The sequence below is a fragment of the Mixophyes fleayi genome, chromosome 3, assembly GCF_038048845.1.
Source record: "Mixophyes fleayi isolate aMixFle1 chromosome 3, aMixFle1.hap1, whole genome shotgun sequence".
Lineage (NCBI taxonomy): Eukaryota > Metazoa > Chordata > Amphibia > Anura > Limnodynastidae > Mixophyes > Mixophyes fleayi.
In genome coordinates, this window is record NC_134404.1 from 259,774,336 (window position 1) to 259,796,239 (window position 21,904).

At 41.6% G+C, this 21,904-nt stretch overlaps 1 protein-coding gene across 4 annotated transcripts in view; it reads right to left on the minus strand.

Annotated features, from left to right (window-relative positions):
- SIPA1L2 (signal induced proliferation associated 1 like 2) overlaps positions 1 to 21,904 on the minus strand; it is a 364,597-nt gene that overhangs the window by 209,513 nt on the left and 133,180 nt on the right. For all 4 annotated transcript variants that reach the window (XM_075203505.1, XM_075203506.1, XM_075203503.1 and 1 more), the window contains 3 exons: positions 7,619 to 7,793; positions 3,822 to 3,925; positions 1,331 to 1,488 (listed from right to left, as the gene is read on the minus strand). In XM_075203505.1, the coding sequence (XP_075059606.1) occupies positions 1,331 to 1,488; positions 3,822 to 3,925; positions 7,619 to 7,793 (437 nt within the window). The remainder of the gene's footprint in view (positions 1 to 1,330; positions 1,489 to 3,821; positions 3,926 to 7,618; positions 7,794 to 21,904) is intronic.

Here is a 21,904-nt window from a genome sequence, read left to right on the forward strand (position 1 = left end):
CTAGTTAGAGTTCCAATCGAGGATAGGCGCTTTATACACGCTTAGCTCTTCAGCACATTGCGATCTTGTTCAATGAGCTTGTGTGTCCTACAGCTTCAGGACTGAGCTGTTGTTGCCTGTTTGCACTTCATAATAACAACACTGACAGTTGACCGGGGCCACACTAGCCGGGCAGAAATGTGACAAACTGACTTTATGGAAAGGCGGCATTCTATGGCCATTTGGTAATGTAGTGTATGTATTTTTATGTAATGCATTTATGCATGTATTTGTATATGTTTAGGATATGTTTGTATATTGCACAAAAAGCTATGTTGTTTCACAATTGACTTTGATATTGCTTCTATCCAGAATACTGAACCTGCAGATTTTACTGTTAACCTCAGAGACTGACAATGATTCTATATCTTCTACAATTTTGATATTTATAGTACATTGTAACTTGATTGCAAGTGCTGTAAATCCTTTTTAGCATATATCACCTGCATGTACACAGGTTAAGATTAGGTTGGGTTTCATCTTACCACATTAACACCCTAATATACCGATTTATTTACACCCATTAATTTTTGTCCCTATCCCACCCCTACTCCGCTGTTTCCCGTAAGATATAATTGTATTTAACTTTGCTGTGGGGAACTTGGACAACCCCATAGGGTCTGAGACAGTGCTCCAAATACCCATTTCCCCTTCCCAAAAGGAGCGCCCAATTGTTCTCACTCCCTTTTTTTTTTATTAACATTTAGAGATGAGTGATGAGTAAAATCATGGTGAAATTAATTTTGATTGTTTTTCACAGTAACAGGCCAAATTTTTAGCCATACATATGTTCCAATTTTCCTGTTGCATTCAGCGGTATGCCACCTTGCACTGTATTTGTACATTTTTATTGTGCATAATGAATAGAGCTCAGAAGATGACGGTCATTTCATTCTGCTATGTGATGTGCTTGAGATAGGACCACCAAAGGCCAAATTCTGCTAACGAAATTCGAGCAACGAGGTAAATATTTTATGGAACAGTTCCTAAAAGCTTGCTCTTTGTTATTAAAAAAGCATGCTGTTTAATATATTATACCTTGGACTCTGACTTTTGTGAACAATTTTTTAAAATCTTTAATTATTTTTTGCATATTATGGTGTTCTTTTTTTCTTACTATGCTTTAGCTCAGTAGAACACTTTTATCATTGACCTTTAATGTAGTTTACTATTAAATTTCTAAATTACTCATGTTACATATTCTGTAAGTGCAAAAACACATCAAGTAGGCTTTATATATATTTAGAGATACTAATATTAGTGACAACATTTTTTTTTTAGTCATTCTTACCTGTAACATACATTTTCTGTACATGGATTGTGAACTTTAACAATAATAAATGCATGTTGAAAATGGGATCGAATAGTTCTTGGAGTAAATGAAAGGGCTCCAGGCTCTTGGAAGACGATTGTAACAATGTCATTACCTATGTGCCTTTTCCTAAGCAGCTGAATAAAATGAATAAAGTTAGTAGATTCATATTATACATACACACATTACAAATGGGTGCATTAGTATTGCTGCATATACGGCCTGAGTCATTAAGGAGAGCAAAGCATAAAAAAGGAGTAACTTTGCACCTGGGCAAAACCATGTTGCATGAGAGGGGGATGTGAATTTAAAATGTGGGGACAGTTTTATAGTTTGGGTAGAGTATGTGCTAGATCAACTTTAAATATCAGTATAAAAATAAAGATATCAAGTATTTGTGTGCTAGATGAAAAAACAGCCAGTATTTAACTTGTCCTGGACAATATTTTTCTGCCTTACTTTCCTTAATGACTCAGGCTCATAGACTTTGCTGAAATTCTGGATGGTAAAAAAACAACAATAAAGCAAATTTTTATCAGAATTCACTTGACATCCACTATGAAGAAGGAAATATGACCAGTAAGGTGGCTACATTGGTTTATTTTTTACAAACAAGGTACAAAAGGATAATGGCGATAAAAAAAACATTCAAAATGTGTCTTTTACCCGTTTCAACAATATTTTTCAAACAGAGAGACTAAATATTCAATATTCATAAAATCAATGTACATGACACATTTTGCCTTTTTCCATTATCCAATCTTCTTGCAGCCCTGACCTTATTCAGTCACACAAGTAAAGTCACTGTTTCCATACAAGAAGCAAGCTCATTGCCTGTAATATGTGCAGCTGTGGACATTCCAATGATCTCATTGGCTATAGATTGTGTGGCAAATAGGGTAATTTGCCATGGATTGTTAAAAGAGAGACTGATAGTTTTTCTGGCACATGCTGCACACAGAACAAAGGTTCACAGGTTATGATTAATTTCTGTTTTATTAAGTTAGTGCTGGAGCGGAAGCATAAATAGCTAGTTTTGTGTTGTGGGCAGGGTGGCCAATGCCAGACAACAGCTCATGTCTAGTGAGGAAACTGGATGTTTAGCCAGAAGCAGGGGCGAGGGTGTTGTAAAATAGTTTGGTTTGTTTGATTGCTGGAACTACACCTCTTGCCAACTGTACCAATCTGACATCTGTGAATAAAGTGCAACAAAGTGGTTCAGAAAAACCTGTGTGAACACATGTAACTGTGCTTGTCACAATAGTGTTATAACCACCTACTTCAAAGCTTGGGACCAGGGCCGGCGCCACCATTAGGCAGCTGCCTAGGGCGTTGGCCTCTACGTGGCGGAACTGTGGCTGAGGAGACAATAATGTCATTTAAATAAATGTGGGCGGTGTGATTGCCCACTTGCATTTTCAGTTCCTGGAGATGCAGTGCTGCCACAGTGCAGCACCGCATATTCAAATTTACAAGGCACCCGGCTTCTAGCAGCGTTGTGACGTCACAACGCTACCAGTGTAGAAGAGCTGACAGAGAAAACAGAATCAGGAATCAAGAAGAGAAAAGAAGGAGGGAATGTGAGTAAAGAAAATAGGAAAGCTACAGAAAGTGGGGGATAGTGAAAGTATGCTACAGAGAATGGGGTGGGGGGGGGGGGAGAGGATTCTACAGAAAACGGAGCGGGGAGAGAAGGGGATGCTATAGAAAATGGACGGGGGGGATGCTACAGAAAGTGAGGGATAGTGAAAGTATGCTACAGAGAACGGCGGGTGGGGGGGGAGATGCTACAGATAACGGGGGAGTGAAGGGGATGCTACAGATAACAGGGGGGATTGCTACAGATAGTGGGGGGGATGCTACAGATAACAGGGGATGCTACAGAGAATGGGGGGAGATGGGTAAATTACAGAAAACATGTGGAAAAGAGAAGGGGATGCTACAGATAAGACCTGGGGGAAAGAAGGGGATGCTACAGAGAATGGGGGGGAGAGAAGGGGATGCTACAGAATAAATGGGGGAAAAAGAAGGGGATGCTACAGATAACAGGAGGGGAGAGAGGGGGATGCTACAGAGAATGGGAGGAGAGAAGGGAATTCAACAGAAAATGGGGGCATGAGTCTGGGAAGTAAGAATTTTTGGGGGAGGAAGGGCGGTAAGCTTAAGCTTTGCCTAGAGTGCCGAGCAACTATGCACCGGTCCTGTTTGGGACACACCCAGGTTGAGCAATAGATGAAGTTTAATAACAAAATGGTGCTCAGACTATAATCAAATGGATCTCCTGGGTCAAAGTTCTGCCCAGCGTACACCAACGAGAGGTTCGACTCTGGCCAGGATCCAAGGATCCAAATGGACCACCTCGGGTTGGTTTCACCCCAATCGGTGCAGGGGTGTCTGAATGTATAACCGGACAGACAAACAGAAAGGATAATATACAACAAAATACAAAAAAATACAAAAAAAACCATACCTGCTGTCTGTTATTGGGCATATATGGAAGCATGGTTGAGACATGAAACATGAGCTCGTAATCTTTATAGGTGGTATAAAGGGAATGAGTTCCTGTAGAATCGGCTAAAGGAAAAAAAAAAAAGAAACCTATTATATTCCTGTTGGAACCTGTATATGATATTCTATGTAATTAATATATGTCTTCACTAATCATACTCGATTACATACATCAGGGTGATAGTTTAATAAAAAAATTCTCCTTAAAGTGACCCCTTTCCACTTAGTTCTACTAATAAATTACAAACTTGTCTTCCTTTATTAGAAGACTTTTTTTCCTGATGTATTATTAGTGGTTCTGATTCCATCTTTTTGGGTTACTTTTCTTTTAGGGTCAAAGAAGCGCACTGTTTTTTTATATGTTTACATTGAATATATAATCATCTTATCTTTGTCTTCATATAATTGTATGTTATTTACTTGTATTATGATCCATTCAACATACAGCACTATGTAATGTGTTAGAGCTTTACAAATAAAGGATAATAATATTAATCATTCATGAACGATAGAGACATGACTAATAATAATTTAATAAATGTTTTCTAAATAAATTCAAAACTTTACTAAGAGTTTAAAGGTCCCTTCATCATCAACATTTATTTACATAGCGCCAGCAGATTCCGTAGCGCTTTACAATTGGGAACAAATAGTAATAAAACAATACTGGGTAATACATACATACCTAGAGGTAAGAAGGCCCTGCTCGCAAGCTTACAATCTATGAGACGGGTTGGGTATGGATTTTCGTTAGTGAAAATTCCGATCCTGAGGATACCTACGGGTTACGTGTTTAAACACTTAACCTGCGGGTCCCGACATTGCCGCTTTAAATTAGCATTATTCCAAGTCACGATAACGTCAAAGTATAGTGCCGGACACCTCTTTATTCAAAATAAGTTGCGGTTTGCATTGTGGTGCCATCGGAGATGTGCAGCGTCGGTTTTCAGGTAAGTCTATTTATATTCAAATCGCCTTTTCCTAATTTCGTTTTTTATTTGTAGGTCTCCTCGGTGTCGTTATTGCGATAATCGTTTTAACGATTACCACCGCTATGGGACAATGGTTTGATACACAAGGGTAAGTGCTACATCATATTGCATATTTGTCCAGCTAGAATTCAAAGGTTACAAAGTATTGAGTGGGCTGTATGCTCAGTCACACAACTAGGTTGGTCAGAGGGTTCTTGTCTTGTGTTAGCTGTGTAGAGGGTGATAATAGGGTAACCTTTGGGAGATTAAGAGTGTGATAGAGGAATACTATAAGCTTGTCTGAAGAGGTGGGTTTTCAGAGAACGCTTGAAAGTTTGAAGACTAGAGGAAAGTCTTGTGGTGCGAGGGAGTGAATTCCATAAAGTGGGTGCAGCCCGAAAAAAAGTCCTGTAACGGAGAATGGGAGGAAGTGATGAGAGTAGAAGAGAGATGCAGATCTTGTGCAGAACGGAGGTGTCGAGTTGGGAGATATTTTGAGACAAGTGAGATGTATGTTGGTGCAATTTTGTTGATGGCCCTGTGTGTTAGTAGAAGAAATTTATATTGGCTTTGTTGAAAAACAGACAACCAATGTGTCACGGATCTCAAACAGAAGTACAGCTAGGAGTCACGAATTTGGTGAAAACACTCTGTTTATTTGCAGAGAGATATTAACAACAGGTAATAAGGAGCAGTGATAAATACCAGGTTCCAGCTGATGCAGAAAGTAGCATGAATGTCCAGAAACAACCAGGTAAACGGTAATGCAGGGTAGCAGAGGGTAGGTATTAACAACAGATAATAAGGAGCAGTGAAAAATACCAGGTTCCAGCTGATGCAGAAAGTAGCATGAATGTCCAGAAACAATCAGGTAAACGGTAATGCAGGGTAGCAGAGGGTAGGTATTAACAACAGGTAATAAGGAGCAGTGAAAAATACCAGGTTCCAGCTGATGCAGAAAGTAGCATGAATGTCCAGAAACAATCAGGTAAGGACAACAGGAAATTACATCAGGATTGGACAACAGGAAAGGACATCACAGGATGGGACAACAATAACCAGCCATGTGAGCTGGGGGAAACAGGTTTAAATGGACCACACCCAGGTGCATAGAATGATTGGTGAACAGGAAGGTTAACCCCTAATGCACACAATAGCAGCACCTCTGGTGAGTGGAGGTACTGCCAATACAATACAATAATAGGACAAAAAGGCAGGAGCTGCCATGCAAAGCAGCATGTAGCGCATAAGCTGAGGGCAGATCGTGACACAATGTAGAGACCGACAGAGTGACTCATCACATGTAAAACGATTTGCAAGGAAAATCAATCTAGCCACTGCATGCAAAATAGATTGTAGGAGCTCGAGTCTGATTTTGGGAATACCAGTAAGGAGGGAATTACAATAATCGATGTGGGAGATGATGAGTACATGAATTAAAGTTTTTGCAGTGTCTTGTGTGAGATATGTACGTATTCTGGAAATGTTTTTTAGATGTATGCAGCATGATGTAAATATAGGGCCCGAGTCATTAAGGAGAGCAAAGCATAAAAAATTACTAACTATGCACCTGGGCAAAACCATGTTGCATTGGAGGTGGAGATAAAATGTGGGGAAGATTTATAGCTGGGGTAGGGCATTTCCTAGATTAACTTTAAATTTCACTGTAAAAATAAAGCTATCAAATATATGTGTGCTAGATGAAAAAACAGCTAGTATTTAACTTATGTGCAAAACAATAAACTAATTTGCACCCCTTGTATTGAAACATGGTTTGTCCCGGAGAACATTTACTCCTTTTTTGCCTTACTTTCCTTAACGACTCAGGCCTATAGAGTTGATGTGGGGAACAAAGGATAGCTGAGAGTCAAGGATTACACCTAGGCAGCGAGCTTGCGGGATGTATAGTCATGTTGTCAACAGAAATAGTAAGCTTCGATTGTTGGGTGGGAATATTATTAATTCAGTTTTTGAAAGATTGAGTTTGAGTTGGCAAGAGGACATCCAAGATGAAATGGCAGAAAGACAGTCAGTAACACGAGACAACACAGATGTTGAGAGATCAGGAGAGGATAGATAAATTTGTGTATCATTCGCATAGAGATGATACTGATCCAAAGGAGATTATTAGTTTTCCGAGAGAAGTGGTGTAGATAGAGAATAGCAGAGGACCTAGGACTGAGCCTTGTGGTACTCCAATTGATAAAGGAAGTAGAGTGGAGGTTGTTCCAGAGAAATTAACACTGAAAGAGCATTTAAATAGGTAGGATGAGAACCAGGATAGGACAGTGTCTTGAAGACCTAGGAATTGTAGCGTCTGTATGAGGAGAGAGTGGTCAACATTGTCAAATGCAGCAAAGAGATCCAGAAGAATTAGAAGAGAGTAATCACCTTTATTTTTAGCTGTGATCACATCATTGTCCCTTAGGCATTATCTAATGAAATAGCAATAAACAGATTTACTATATACATGCCTCTGTCTGTACATGTTTACAGAGTTTCTCGTTAGAGCAAATTTTAATGTTTTAAGAGTAACAAACAAAAAAAATGTCTTCACCATACCGACACCAAAATATTGGTAATTTAAACACAATCTTTTTCATCATCATCATTAATACTTAATGTTAATAGAGTAATACAACAAACTTGTTCATCTAGTAATTATACAGAATATTTAACAAGGAACATTCATAAGAAACAGACAAGCCTGAATGAAATAGTATACAACTATTTCTATAATTCCTCGCAAGTGATCAATTATTTAAACAAATTGCAATGCAGTACTTACTTTTATTATCTAACTGTGCCCTGTATTTATTGAATCCCTTTAATCGAACTCGCTGACCCAAAAGATCAAGAAACTCCTCAAAAGCAGGTCCTGCAGTCTCATTATTATAGATTTCTTCTTCTGTGCTTTGCCCTGCTTTGCAGTATAAGATGCCAACTTTGTGCTGAAAACTCAGCTGAAAATAAAAGAAAGCATTTTTTTCAGATTGCAGAATGGGTTTGCACAGGTAAACAAGAGAAAAAGCCCACAGACTAACAGCAAGGAATATTAAGTACAATAGTGTAGCTCTCTTACGCAGCTGTCATATTTCCTCTGATAAGTAGTGAATTTAATGGTAGCAATAATATTGTTTCTTTAACAAATCAATAAGTATTTGGTAAGGGTTGGGTACGTGAAAGCGTTCCTGAAAACCCCAACACATACCACGACATGATGATATATATAATGTATAGTGTACAAAGCATTTGTAAAGCAAGTTGTACAGGCGTGTCCTCCTTAAATTACCACCTAAACAGCAGCAAGAATACAATCGGGCTTCAAAGTGACATCAGTCTAGGCGCCCGACATCTTTATTGATCGGAATCTTTTCAAGTATGGTTTTCAAGCAGTCGTCTGAAGAGTGTGTCGGGATGACACCATCACTGTCATCATGTCGTGGTATGTGCTGTCAGGGTTTTCAGCATCGCTTTGAAGACTACCAACGTTTGGTGATATGTATAACTGTTTACTGTTAAAAATGTCTGCACTGCAAACAAAGATAAATACTATTAGCTTGTTTCTCATACCATCATACCTCCTAGCTGTCTCTCTTAGCCTTCTAATCCCATATCACTCTGTTTCCAACATGTCCCTCTTTTGTGGCTGATTCACAGACCTGATTGGATAAATTCCTTCCCTGATTTGCAAAATATTAGGCTCCTATTTTTTATTTTCTAATCTTTATATTATGTGAAACTCGAAAAAGTCTCTTTTGTGCAATAAATCTTGCATGTACTGCATCTAAAACATTTGGAGACATGCACCACTTAATTACATTTATTATATGTATTTTCATAATAGCAATATTTTCTTATGTTGGTATTTGTAGTGTATCGTGTATGTTCCCAAAGTACGTGGCTCAGTGTTACTAGAAGCCAATAAAGGACACATTACCACTAACAATGTAAAATGCTGGCAGATTATTCTGCATTTATATTATCTACCCCATAGGGAATTAATACATTGCACTGATCTGACAAGTACCCACAACTAAATAATCCCTATAAGCTTAAGGCTAAAAATGTTGTGATTTCACACTAAATAATATATGAAAGAGTGTTTGATGATTATATTAAAAAATCAGGTAGAAAACTAATTACGAGCGAAAGATATACAATTCCAAATATCCTAGAGGTCTTTTTTCCTATGAGATATAATATTCTAAGAATGCATGTATTTTATTTCTTGAAAGTACCTAAGACAATTTTAGGGCATATAGGGCAGTTTATAGAATATTTAAATCATATTATAGTCAATAAATTGGGTATGGGGGGGATAAAAGTTGCAAAAAATATTTACCCATATAAATATATATATATATACCTTTATTTCGTTTTCTGAAGTACAGAGATGCCAAGTATATCATCATTTATTTATGTAGTGCCACTAATTCCGCAGCGCTGTACAGAGACATCAGTCCCTGCCCCATTGGAGCTTACAGTATAAATTCCCTAACATACACACACACACACACACACACACACACACACACACACACACACACACACACAGACAGAGAGAGACTAGGGTCAATTTGTTAGCAGCCAATTAACCTACTAGTATGTTTTTGGACTGTGGGAGGAAACCGGAGCACCCGGAGGAAACCCACGCAAACACAGGGAGAACATACAAACTCCTCACAGATCCTTATCTGTGAGGAGTTTGGGAATTGTACTCGTGATCCCAGTGCTGTAAGGCAGAAGTGCTAGCCACTACAGAAACATTTATTTTATTTAGTAGCACAAGATATTAGCATCTCTGTTGAGCATTTGCCATGAAAATGGCAAACTATTGTATATTACAACACAAATACAAAACATCTTCACACAAAAGCAAAATCAAACCAATATAAACCATTAGATTTGAATGGTATTTAAAAAAGCAATGACCATGTGGAATAAACGGCTTGTTGTAGCAGGAGAGGAACTGACTGTACCCAGACTAGGTTGTGTCTCTGGAGCTGGACTGGTGACTACGTAGACAAAGCTGGGTGGCCTGATAATGTTCCTCTGCATCTAGTGAATGGACTGTTGCAGATGGCGATTACACTAGCAGGGAATCGCAAACAGGAACTGGATTGCTGGAACAGGGCTGTAACTGGAATGCTGGAACCGGAATGCTGGAAGAGGATTGCTGTAACCGGAATGGAACCGAAATGCTGAAAGAGGATTGGTGTAACCGGACTGCAACCGGAATGCTGTAATGGGAATGAGACCAGAATGCTTGAAGAGGATTGCTGTAACTGGAATGCTGTAGCCTGGATGGAACCAGAATGCTGGAATCAAACTGGAGCCAGAATTCAGACTGCATTGTCAGAGCTGGATAAATAGCAAGACTTTAGCAAGATAGATAGCAAGACTGCAAACTTCTGGGAATCAGGATGGCGTCTGAAATACAACATTGCTCTGGCAACAGGTAAGGGCTCCAGGAAGTCATTTTATAGTTGTTGTTTATTCCTGATTGGAAACTGCAATCAGCTGGGCAAAAGCACCACTCTGAGTTGCTGAGAAGGATCAGGTGACTATATACAAGATGGCAGCTCCCATGGACTGGATTTTGAGGGAATCTGAAATGGAGGCTTTTGTCACCTGATTGGCTGAGAGGAATCATGTGACCGTACACAAGATGGCCGCACCCATACTCTGATTTTAGAGGGATCTCTGGAGTGGAGACAGACTGGACAGCATCTTACAGAGAGGTCTGAAACCAGCAGAGCCTGAGGACCACAAGGACAACTTGGAAAGGCAGTAAAGAGGTAAGTGACAGAACCCGAGAGCCTGGTGTGTGACAATAACCCCCCTTTTGAGGGTGGACCCTTGACACCTCTTGGGCTTCAAAGGGAATTTTGCATGGAAGATACGGACCAAGCGTGAAGAATATACATCAATGGCTTTAATCCAGGCTCGTTCTTCTGGGCCCTAACCCCTCCAATCAATAAGGTACTGAAGATGAACAGGACGAATCTGTGAATCGAGTATCCTTTCCACTTCATACATGACTCCTCGTTGAGTTTGGATTTTAGGAGTCTTAGGGAGTGCAGAATCCAGGACCAAAGGTTTCAACAAGGATATGTGGAAGGAAATTGGGATTCACATATATGGAGGAAGTTTTAATTTGTAAGCTACTTGGTTGATGACTCGCTCTATGGGTAATGGATCAATGTAGCAAGGGACAAATTTCATGGAAGGTACCTTAAGCCTCAGGTTGCGAGTGGAGAGCCAGACTTCATCGCCTGGTTTGAGATTGGGTATTTATTGACGTTTGTAATTGGAGGAAGCCTTTAACAGGGAAGAAAGGACTTCCTTCCATATTTTAGAGAACTGACGTAAGGTGATATCAGCATCTGGTACAATGGCAGAAGGAAGAGGCTGGAACTCAGTTATTCTGGGATGAAGACCATAAACTGTAAAAAAAAGGTGTAGACCCAGAGGAGGAATGGTACTGATTATTGTGGGAAAATTCTGCCCAGGGTAAGGGTTCTTTCCAGTTGTGCTGTAAAGATGAGATAAGTATGCAAATCCTGATTCACCCTTTCACTTTGGCCATTTGTTTGTGGGCGATAGGCAGACGAAAACTTAAGCTTCACTTGAGCTGAACAAAAAGACCGCTAGAACTTGGCCACAAACTGGACCCCACGAAGCATGAAAATCTTCTCAATAAGCAATTGAGCCAGCTTTGAAGCAGAGGGTAGTCCAGTGAGAGGGACAAAATGGGCCATCTTGGAGAACCTGTTAACTACAACCCAGATGGTGTTGAACCCATTAGAAACTGGTAGATCAGTAATGATGTCCATAGACAGATGAGTCCAGGGTTGGTGAGGAATTGACAATGGTTGAATTTGGCCAGCAGGTGTCTGGCGATATATTTTATGTTGGGCACACCTGGAACAGGAAGCAATGAATTATTGGATGTCTTGCTTTTAGAGTAGGCCACCAATAGGAACTTTGGAGAAATTTGAAAGTCTTTTGAACTCCAGAACGTCTGCAAAATCAGGAAGCATGAGCCCATTGAACCAATGTCTTGCGAAGTGCTGGAGCTATGAAAATTTTTCCCAGAGACGTGGAAGTAACAATATTGGTGGTAGAAAAGAATACAGGATCGATGATGGGACTATTGTGGGTGTGGCAAAGATCCTCATCTTGAACCATGGAACGAGAAAGAGCATCAGCCTTACAATTCTTTGATCCTCGCCAGTAGGTTAATTTGAAGTCAAAAGTGGAAAAGAACAAGGCCCATCTAGCTTGTCTTGGATTAAGACACTGAGCTGACTTTAGGTACAAAAGGTTTATATGATCTGTAACGACAGAGATGGGATATTTGTCAGCTTCCAACAAGTGTCTCCATTCTTCCAAAGCAAACTTAATGGCTAATAATTCTTGATCTCCTATAGAGTAGTTTTTCTCTGCCGGCAAAAATTTGTGAGACAAATAGCCACAGGGATGAAGATATCCATCTTCAAAACTTTGAGACAAAAAAGCGCCTACACCTACGTCTTCCCCCCCAACCACCTTCCCCTCCACTCCTTCCGCCCCAACACCCGCGAGTAAGTCCACTCTCTCATTTTATCCTCCCCCCCCACTACCTGTCCCTTGGATCCAATCCCCTCCCACCTTCTTCGCTCACTTTCCCCCACCACCTGCTCCCACCTCGCTCACCTCTTTAATCTCTCCCTCTCCACTGGCATCTTCCCATCCTCCTTCAAACATGCTCTTGTATCCCCCATTCTTAAGAAACCTAATCTCAACCCCACTTCTCTCTCGAACTATCGCCCCATATCTCTTCTCCCCTTTGCCTCCAAAATTCTTGAGAGGCTCATCTGCAGCCGTCTCACCTCCGACCTTTCTGAACACTCCCTTCTTGATCCTCTCCAGTCTGGTTTCCGCCCCTTCCACTCCACTGAAACTGCCCTGACTAAAGTCACCAATGACCTCCTCTCTGCTAAAGCCAGGGGCCACTTCTCCCATCTCATCCTCCTTGACCTCTCTGCAGCCTTCGACACCATTGACCACCCCCTCCTCCTTCACACCCTCCAGTCTTTCGGCCTCTCCGGCCCAGTCCTGTCCTGGTTTACCTCTTACCTTACTCACAGATCCTTCTCTGTCACCACCTCTGGCTCTCTCTCCCCCCGTCCACCCTTCCAGTCGGGGTCCCTCAGGGCTCTGTTCTGGGACCCTTACTCTTCTCTCTATACACCTCCTCCCTGGGTGAACTCATCAGCTCCTTCGGCTTCAGCTACCTTCTTTACGCTGACGACACTCAACTATACCTCTCCTCTCCTGATCTCTCTCCCTCCCTCCTCTCTAGGGTGTCCGCCTGCTCTCTGCCATCTCCTCCTGGATGTCCTCTCGATTCCTCAAACTTAACCTTGCCAAAACTGAGCTCATAGTTTTTCCTCCCTCTCATACCTCAACCCCTTCTGACCTCTCCATCACTGTCGACAACACCTCTATCTCCCCTGTCCCCCAACTTCGCTGCCTTGGTGTCATCCTCGACTCCTCTCTCTCCTTTGGCCCCCACATCCTCTCTCTTGCTAAATCCTGCCGCTTCCAGCTGCGTAACATCGCTCGCATCCGGCCCTTCCTCTCCCAAGATGCCCACAAATGCCTTATCCACTCTCTGATCATCTCCCGCCTGGACTACTGCAACCTCCTCCTCACTGGCCTCCTCCACCGCTAGGCTTATTTTCCTTTCTCAATGCTCCTCTTCTGTCTCCCTCCTCTACCTAGCCCTTCACTGGCTCCCATTCCCCTTCAGAATCCTCTTTAAGCTCCTCACACTCACCTACAAGGCCCTCGCCAACTCCACTGCGCCCTACATCTCCACCCTCCTCTCTATTCATGCTCCATCCCGCCCTCTCTGTTCTGCCTCTGACCGTCGCCTCTCTTCCCCCCTTATAACCTCCTGCCATGCACGTATCCAATGCTTCGCCCGCGCTGCCCCCCTCCACTGGAACAAGCTCCCTCCATCAGAACTTCCCCTAATCTGTCCAGTTTCAAACAGGCCCTAAAAACTCACCTTTTTCTTAAAGCCTTTCTGTCTCCCACTTAACTTCCTACTTTATCTTCTGCCTCCGTCCCCCTACTCTCCCTCTCTCCCCTGCGTCTCTCTGTCTGTCCACCCCTCCCCTTAGATTGTACGCTCCTCTGAGCAGAGCCATCTCTCTTCCTGTTTCCACCACTTTTAACTCTGCTCTCCAGCTACTTAGCCCTTCTCCTCGAGGGTCCTCCACCCCACGTCCACTCTCGCTCCCTCCTCCCCCCTGGGGGTCTCCCTATCTTCCGCACCCTCCTTCTTGGGCCCCGTCGTTTGCGGATCCTCCCTCCACCTTCCCCGCCCTCTCTAGCTGTGCATTGAGCTTATTGAGTTACTGTGCTTACTCTTTACTGTACTGTGCTGTCTCCCATTGTATTGTAATTTGTTTGTCCCTGTACAGCGCTACGGACACCTTGTGGCGCCTTATAAATAAAAATTAATAATAATAATAATACTGCAGAGGCATCCACTTCCAGGATGAAAGGTCAGGATAAGACAGGCTGGTGAGGAACTGGAGCGGAAACAAAGAGTTGCTAACGCAATGAAATGCTGCTTTAGTTTCTTCAGAATTGGAGGGATCAGACCCCTTTTTGGTAAGGGCTGTGATAGGAGCCACATGAGTGGAGAAATCTTTAATACATTTTCTGTAATAGTTTGCAAAACCCAGAAAGTGTTGGACCACCTTGAGAGTAGTTGGAAGAGGCCAGTTGAGAATCGCCTTGAGCTTCTCTGGGTCCATCTGTAAATCAGTATGAGAAATAATATAACCTAAGAAGGAAATGGATGTAACTTCAAAAGGTGCATTTCTCCAATTTACAAAAGAGCTGATTGGTATGGAGTTGTGAAAGAACCTCCTTGACATGGGCACGATGTGATTCCAGATTACTGGAGAAGATAAGGATGTCATCCAGGTAGACGACAACTGTTTTGTAGAGAAGGTCACAGAAAATTTCTTTGACATAATGCTGTAATACTGCTGGGGAATTACTCAATCCGAATGGCATGACTAAGCACTTGTAGTGCCCATCACGAGTGTGAAAAGCAGTCTTCCATTCGTCCCCTGCACTAATCTACACTAAACTACATCTAATTTGGTGAAGATGTTGGCTCTTCTGACACGATCAAACAATTCCGTGATTAGGGGCAAAGGATAACGATTTTTGATGGTAATATCGTTCAAACCTCTATAGTCAATGCAGGGGCGGAGACTGCCATCTTTTTTCTTCACAAAAAATAAACCTGCTTTGGCAGGTGAGGAAGATGGATGGATAAACCCCTTCAAGATTTTCCTGAATGTATTAATTGATTTAGTCTCAGAGAGAGAAAGCAGGTAGGTACGCCCCCTAGGGAGTATCTTCCCCGGCATCAAATTGATTGGACAATCCCAGTCTCTATGTGGTGGTAAGGAGTCATCACCAGCTTTACTGAACATATTGGAGAAGTCCCTGTAAGGTAAACGTGGAAACTCTTGACCAGAGGAGCTGTTCATAACTCTGGATCTGTGCTATGAATCTGGGAAAGGCCTGCAAGTCATAGATGGAGAAATTTAAACAACATGTTATAAAGGTTGCCAAATTGTTCTTATAAAAGCTGGAAGGCATTAAGAGAATGCTCAGAATAAATGTGGACTAGATATTTAATACCCTGCTTTTCACAGATATGTAGTTATAATATAGTTGAAAAGTGGAAAAGGGAGGGGTTAAACAAAGTCATGTATTAGAGGACTAGCTAGCTGTAAATATATTGCACAGGACTCTAGCACTGAACCATGCCTTAAGAATAGTTTTCATTGACACAATAAGGTTATGGTTACAGGTGGTACCAAGAAAAAATATATTTTTGTAAGTATCGGTTGGCACATGAGCAGGTAGTGCAGTGAGATCATGTGATTGCACTGCGGTGAATAAAAACAGGGTGGGCCTGGCTCACTATGAGCTTTTTGATTGGCAGTCTGCACTTTATAGTGCAGGTAGTGCCATGATATTGTGCCCATGAAACATGCAGTAATTTTCTGTCTGTGGAACTCTGCTGTGTGTTTACCTTGGTTCTGATTCTGACTACTCTCTAGATCACTGCCTGCCCTCACTTCTGAATTGGACTTGCCCTGGCCCCTGCATTAGACTTTTCCCTGGAGGCTGACCAATTGACTGAAAGCAACCAATACAGGCTTCTGTTTGTGCAGACTACAGCAGACAAATTGAATATTCCATCTTTTCTGGTCTATGTGAGTACCTACATTTCCTATCTCTTTCCAGTATCATTAATTGGCGCCTCTAAAATTTTTACTGCCAAGGCCAGTTCTGAAATAGGCCTCTATTACTGTGTACCCAAGAGCTGGAGGAAAGCAAGAACCAGTGTGCACCTTTAGGCACCTAAAGCCTATAGCAGCTTTAGGGGTCTGCTATAGGTGATGACCATAACTAGTCTGGTTTTAGGGGTTCATCCTGGGAATTTGTTGTCATAATTTTGAAAGAACCCATCCCTGTTGTTCCACAAACACCATTGCAATATATGTATTTCACCAACCAGCAGTATCCAATTGAGAAAGAATGTAGCACCAAGGACAGACATCCTCCTTTCTCTGACAGATGTAGAGTTGAAATACTAAATCTGGGGCACTGCCCACAAAAGCTCAACTGCTGTGGACAGAGGTATCAACAGCAGTGCCTTTCTAAACTCAAAATTTAGGTAGATACTTCACTTTGCCTATTACTGTAAGTGAGGGTCAGAGCAGGTGTCAAATAACATTGCAAATTGAATGTAACAAAGTTGGACGTAACCATTTGAATCTAGATTTACAAGTAGTTAAAATAAGTCTACGAAGTAGAATAAACTCTTAGCATGAGTTTGAAAGGTTAAAAATCATCTAGTGGAAAAAAATATACTTGGTTTATATGACATTAATTCCAGAGTAATACCATGTTTACCAATAATCTCAAAGCCTGCAGTAAGCGATAGTCTGCAGTACAGCATGTTAAGTCATTGAATGAACCCCTCTTCAAACCCAAACTGAGCCAGAGCCACCCTCCAATAAGGCAACTCAAATGAATCAAATGCCTTAACAGCATACAGAGACACAATAATTCTCCTTTCTCGGTTTTCATAAGGTTATTAAATATTATCACATACCTGCATTGTATTCCCCAAAATGAATTCAATCAGACAAGGATGTATGATTGAAGAAATGACAGAATTTAATGTTGGGGCCAGAATTTTTGCCACAATCTTATAATCTAGTGCAAGTTAGGAGATGGAACTATAAGAGCCAAATAAAGCTTCTTTGCATCAGGCAGAAATTCTATGAGGACTTCCATCATACAGAGTGGGAACCTGGGATTAGATATAGCTTCATTATACAAATGTAACAAACTAGGACTCTCTGTATTTCTTATACAATTTCACATAGAGGTCATCTAAGCTTCGGGGTTTTTAGCCGTATTAATTTCCTTTAATGTCAAGGGAAATTCAAGAATATTACAAACAATATCATAAACAAAGCAAGCATACACCTCTAAGCTAGGACAAGTTATACGTGTTGATTGCTTCAAGTACTACACAAAGCATAAAGGACTTTTGTACCTGGTTACATGTGGTTTGGGGCCACCTAAATTTCCAATTATTCCCACTTAATCTATTGCTGGCCCATTGTTTCTTTCCAGCCACCCTATAAAGAGGACAGGTGGACAAGATACCAAAAAGGCCTGGGGACTGCCCAAGCACTATTGTCAGTTCATGGATTTATTAATGTATTATATTATTGTATTAAGCATTTCATTGAGTGTGGGCTGATATCTCTCATAAGGCCCATTCCTAAATAAATAATGTAGGGATTGGCTGGCCTTGTCTTCAGGTCTTCACAATTAGGTCAATCTAACCTAAGACCTTTTTAAACTCCACATAAAGAAGCTCTAAAAAACAATAAAGTTTAAATAGAAGGAGATTTGTTTTGTACTGTTTTAACCTCTTCACATTCAATCTAAAGACTGACAGAAAAGTTAACCATGAAACTTGGGAGTGAAGTGAAGCTTTTGTGCTCAACCATGTGCTTTGATTTACAGGAAATTTCTAACAGATTTAATTAAGTGTAAAAATGTAACATTGAAGTGTATAGGATGTAGTGCATGCTGCAGAAAATGTGGAGGAGAGAAAGTTTATACAACATTAATTGACCACATCCTAAGGATATTATGATGACTTCATAAAACTACATGATAAATTACACTATTACTGATGACATATAACATTTCAACAATTACATAACTGATCACTAATTACTGATGTATTTCCATAAATGTATTTCCCCAAGATTCATAAATATCATTTAGTAAAGGATATTATACCTCCAAAGATGGTACACTTAAAATAGCACCCACTACAGTTTGTTGTGGATAACATTACATTTGTTCATACTAGACATGTTCACTGACCCCCGTGTCCTAGTTTTGGTTTTGGTTTTGGATCTGCATTAACTGCGTGTTTTTGTCTTGCCAAAACTGCCCTTGCGTGTTTTGGATCCCTATTTTTTTTTCTAAAATTCCTATTTTTTCTCTAAAATCACATCATTTAGTTTTTTTCCCTACATTACTAATAACCTAAATTACACTAATTTTAAGTCATTTGCAGTCAATATTATTATCATACACTTTCAAACAAAGACTGCAGCGGCCTGGCTGGATGCTAAGTGATAGAGCATTGACATAAACACACTGTGGTAATTCTACAGCTAATACATAGCGACGAGCAAGATGTTGTTGTCATTATCCTCAGACTCATCCTCACCCTCATCAGTTTGTACATCATCCTCACACATTATTAATTCATCACCGCTGGAATCCACCATTACAGAAGTCTCAGTATTTTGATGTAATTGGCGGGAAAAGCCCCCACATCTTGAGGAAGTAGCCCCCATGCCGATCACTGACAAGGTTCCCGGCTGTGCTGAAAACTCTTTCCGAGTACACACTGGAGGGTGGGCAGCTTAGGCAGTGCAAAGCAAGTTGGTACATGGTCTCCAAATTCCCTTTATTTCCTCCCAGTATGTAAAGGGACTGTCTGATGTGTCTATTTCTATGCTGTCGTTAAAATAATCCTCCACCATCCTTTGGATGTTGATAGAAGGATAAGGTGGAGTTACGGCAGAGGTGTCACGTTTTTTGGTCAATTCTTTTAGACCAGACAAGATGTCAAAATGTTGTGCTGAGTCATCTGCATCATCTCTTGGGAAAGCTAAGTTTATTCCTAGCAAAAGTTGAGTGGAAAACTGAAGGAGGAGATATGATCTTGTCGCTTAACACTTGAGCTGTCAGATCTGGGTCAGTTGGAAACATAGAGAAAACATAGCTCTTAAACCTAGCAGCAAGCACAGTCGCCAAAATGTAGTGATCCAATATCAAGATTTTGATAACTCTTGGATCCTGGCGAAGCGAATAAGGTACTTGATCTACAAGTCCGACACACTTAGCGTAATTGCTTTGTTTACTCTCCTCCTTCAGTTTCTCAACCTGCTTTTCCAAAAGTCTAATTAAGGGAATCACTTTACTCAAGCTAGCAGTGACTGAACTCACTTCACAGGTGACTACTTCGAATGGTTTCAGCACATTGCACAACACGGAAAATATTCTCCACCGCCCTTGATTAAGATAGACCCCCTGTCACGGTTTGGTATTCTGAACTCTTGGATCCGCCCAACAGATGTTACCCCTAGCAGGACGCGGAGTCTAACAGGCGAATGGTCTTCACCAGCGGTCACCGCAAGGTGACTTGGATTCAGCGGCGTTCGCCTGCAGGTCGCGGTTCCTACCAGGGGTGTTGGGCAGGGTCCCAGGGGAGTGATAGTGACTGGTGTAACGTAGGCACACTGATGATGTTGTAAGTTCTACACCCAGACAGCAGATAGAAAACAGATGCAGGATAAAAGTACAATCAGCGATTTAATGATGACTGGATGATCAACAGAACAGTCTCAGTATATTGATACAAGGAACGTAGGAACAGGGTGAGCAGTGCCACCGGCAATATAATATGAATGAGTACAATTAGTGGTATAATCGGAGTATTCAAATATAGCAACAGCATGAACAGTCCAGCAACAGAGTAGAGATGGTAATGCAGCAGGTATATGAGACCACAATAAGGCAGCACAATATAGGAGGTACAAGTAACAGTCCAGGCAGCAATGTAGTCAGCACAACAAATAGGAGTTGGTGCGGTTTGAACAGAGACGCCTGGGAACTGTAATTCAGCGGAGATAGATGTAGCTTGAGTGGTGCCGTCCATGGAGGAGTAACACAATAGGGTCAGATGTAACTTGAGCAGCACGGCACGTGTAGTAGCAGCACAATGAAGACAAGTGTAGCTTAAGCGATCCAGCCCGTGGAACAGCAATACAGGAAAGGCAGGTGCAGCTTGAGTAGAGTAGCCCGTGGAACAGCAACACAGCGGAGACAGGTGCAGCTTGAGCAGTATAGCCCGTGGAACAGCGACACAGTGGAGACAGGTGCAGCTTGAGCAGGGTAGCCTGTGGAACAGCAAGACACAGCAGAGTCACTGACGATCCAGGTGGAGGCTCACAGAATAGGTAGGAAACTAATTAGACTGGTAACTTGATCAACAGGCCCAAAGGAAACGGGAGGGAGTGCCTTTTCAAGTTTAGAGCCAGAACCAGGAACCAATAGGAATCTTGCCAGAAACAGACAGGTACTCAGTCTGCACATGTGCAGATCAACACTAAGGGTTTGAAGTCTGTTTAATGAGGCACAGGCGAGTGTCTTAGTCTTCGGCTATGGAAGCCGAATGAGCGCAGTGTGACATGCCCCCTCCTTTCCCAATGTCATGGCTTGTGGAGTAAGCGTGGATGGCTTTTCGCTGTTCCTCCATCCGCAGAAGCATATGCAGGGTGCAATTCCACCGTGTCACCACCTTTTGCTTCAGTTGGTGGCAGGGCAAATTAAACTGCTCTTGTAGCTGCTGCAATCTCCTACATGCTGTTACCGAATCCCGGAAATGTCCAGATATTTTACGGGCCACAGACAGCATCTCCTGCACATCCCTGTCATTTTTTGTCTAAATCTGTCAGTCATTTTGTACTGTGTTATCTAGCTTAAACACCAACAGGACAGCTCCATTGCTACATTGCTAATTGTAATTGCTGAAATAGAAATAATAGGGCTGGTAGTCTTGGTCTAAATCTGTTTTCACATTGTACTGTGTTATCTAGCTAAAACACCAACAGGACAGCTCCATTGCTCCATTGCTAATTGTCATTGCTGAAATAAAAATAATAGGGCTGGCAGTCTTGGTCTAAATCTGCAGTTACATTGTACTGTGTTATCTAGCTAAGACACCAACAGGAGAGCTCCATTTCTAATTGTCATTGCTGAAATAGAAATAATAGAGCTGGCAGTCTTGGTCTAAATCTGCAGTCACATTGTACGGTGCTATATAGCTAACACGCAAACAGGAGAGCTCCATTGCTAATTGTCATTGCTGTATTGACAGCCGTATTATTTCTAATTCAGCAATGACAATTAGCAATGGAGGGCAGCACGGTGGCTAAATTGTTAGCACTTCTGCGTCACAGCGCTGGGGTCATGAGTTCAATTCCCGACCATGGCCTTATCTGTGTGGAGTTTGTATGTTCTTCCCGTGTTTGCGTGGGTTTCCTCCAGGTGCTCCGGTTTCCTCCCACACTCCAAAAACATACTACTAGGTTAATTGGCTGCTATCAAAATTGACAATAATCTCTCTCTCTCTCTCTGTCTGTCTGTGTGTGTATGTGAGGGAATTTAGACTGTAAGCTCCAATGGGGCAGGGACAGATGTGAATGAGTTCTCTGTACAGCGCTGCGGAATAAGTGGCACTATATAAATAAATGATGATGGTGATGATGTTGAATGGAGCATTGGATCTCTCTTGAATGTCACTGGAGACTTCGAAGAACACTGCTACCCTTCCTCTTTCTTTTCTAGCTATTGTTATGGTCACCAGTGCGGCATA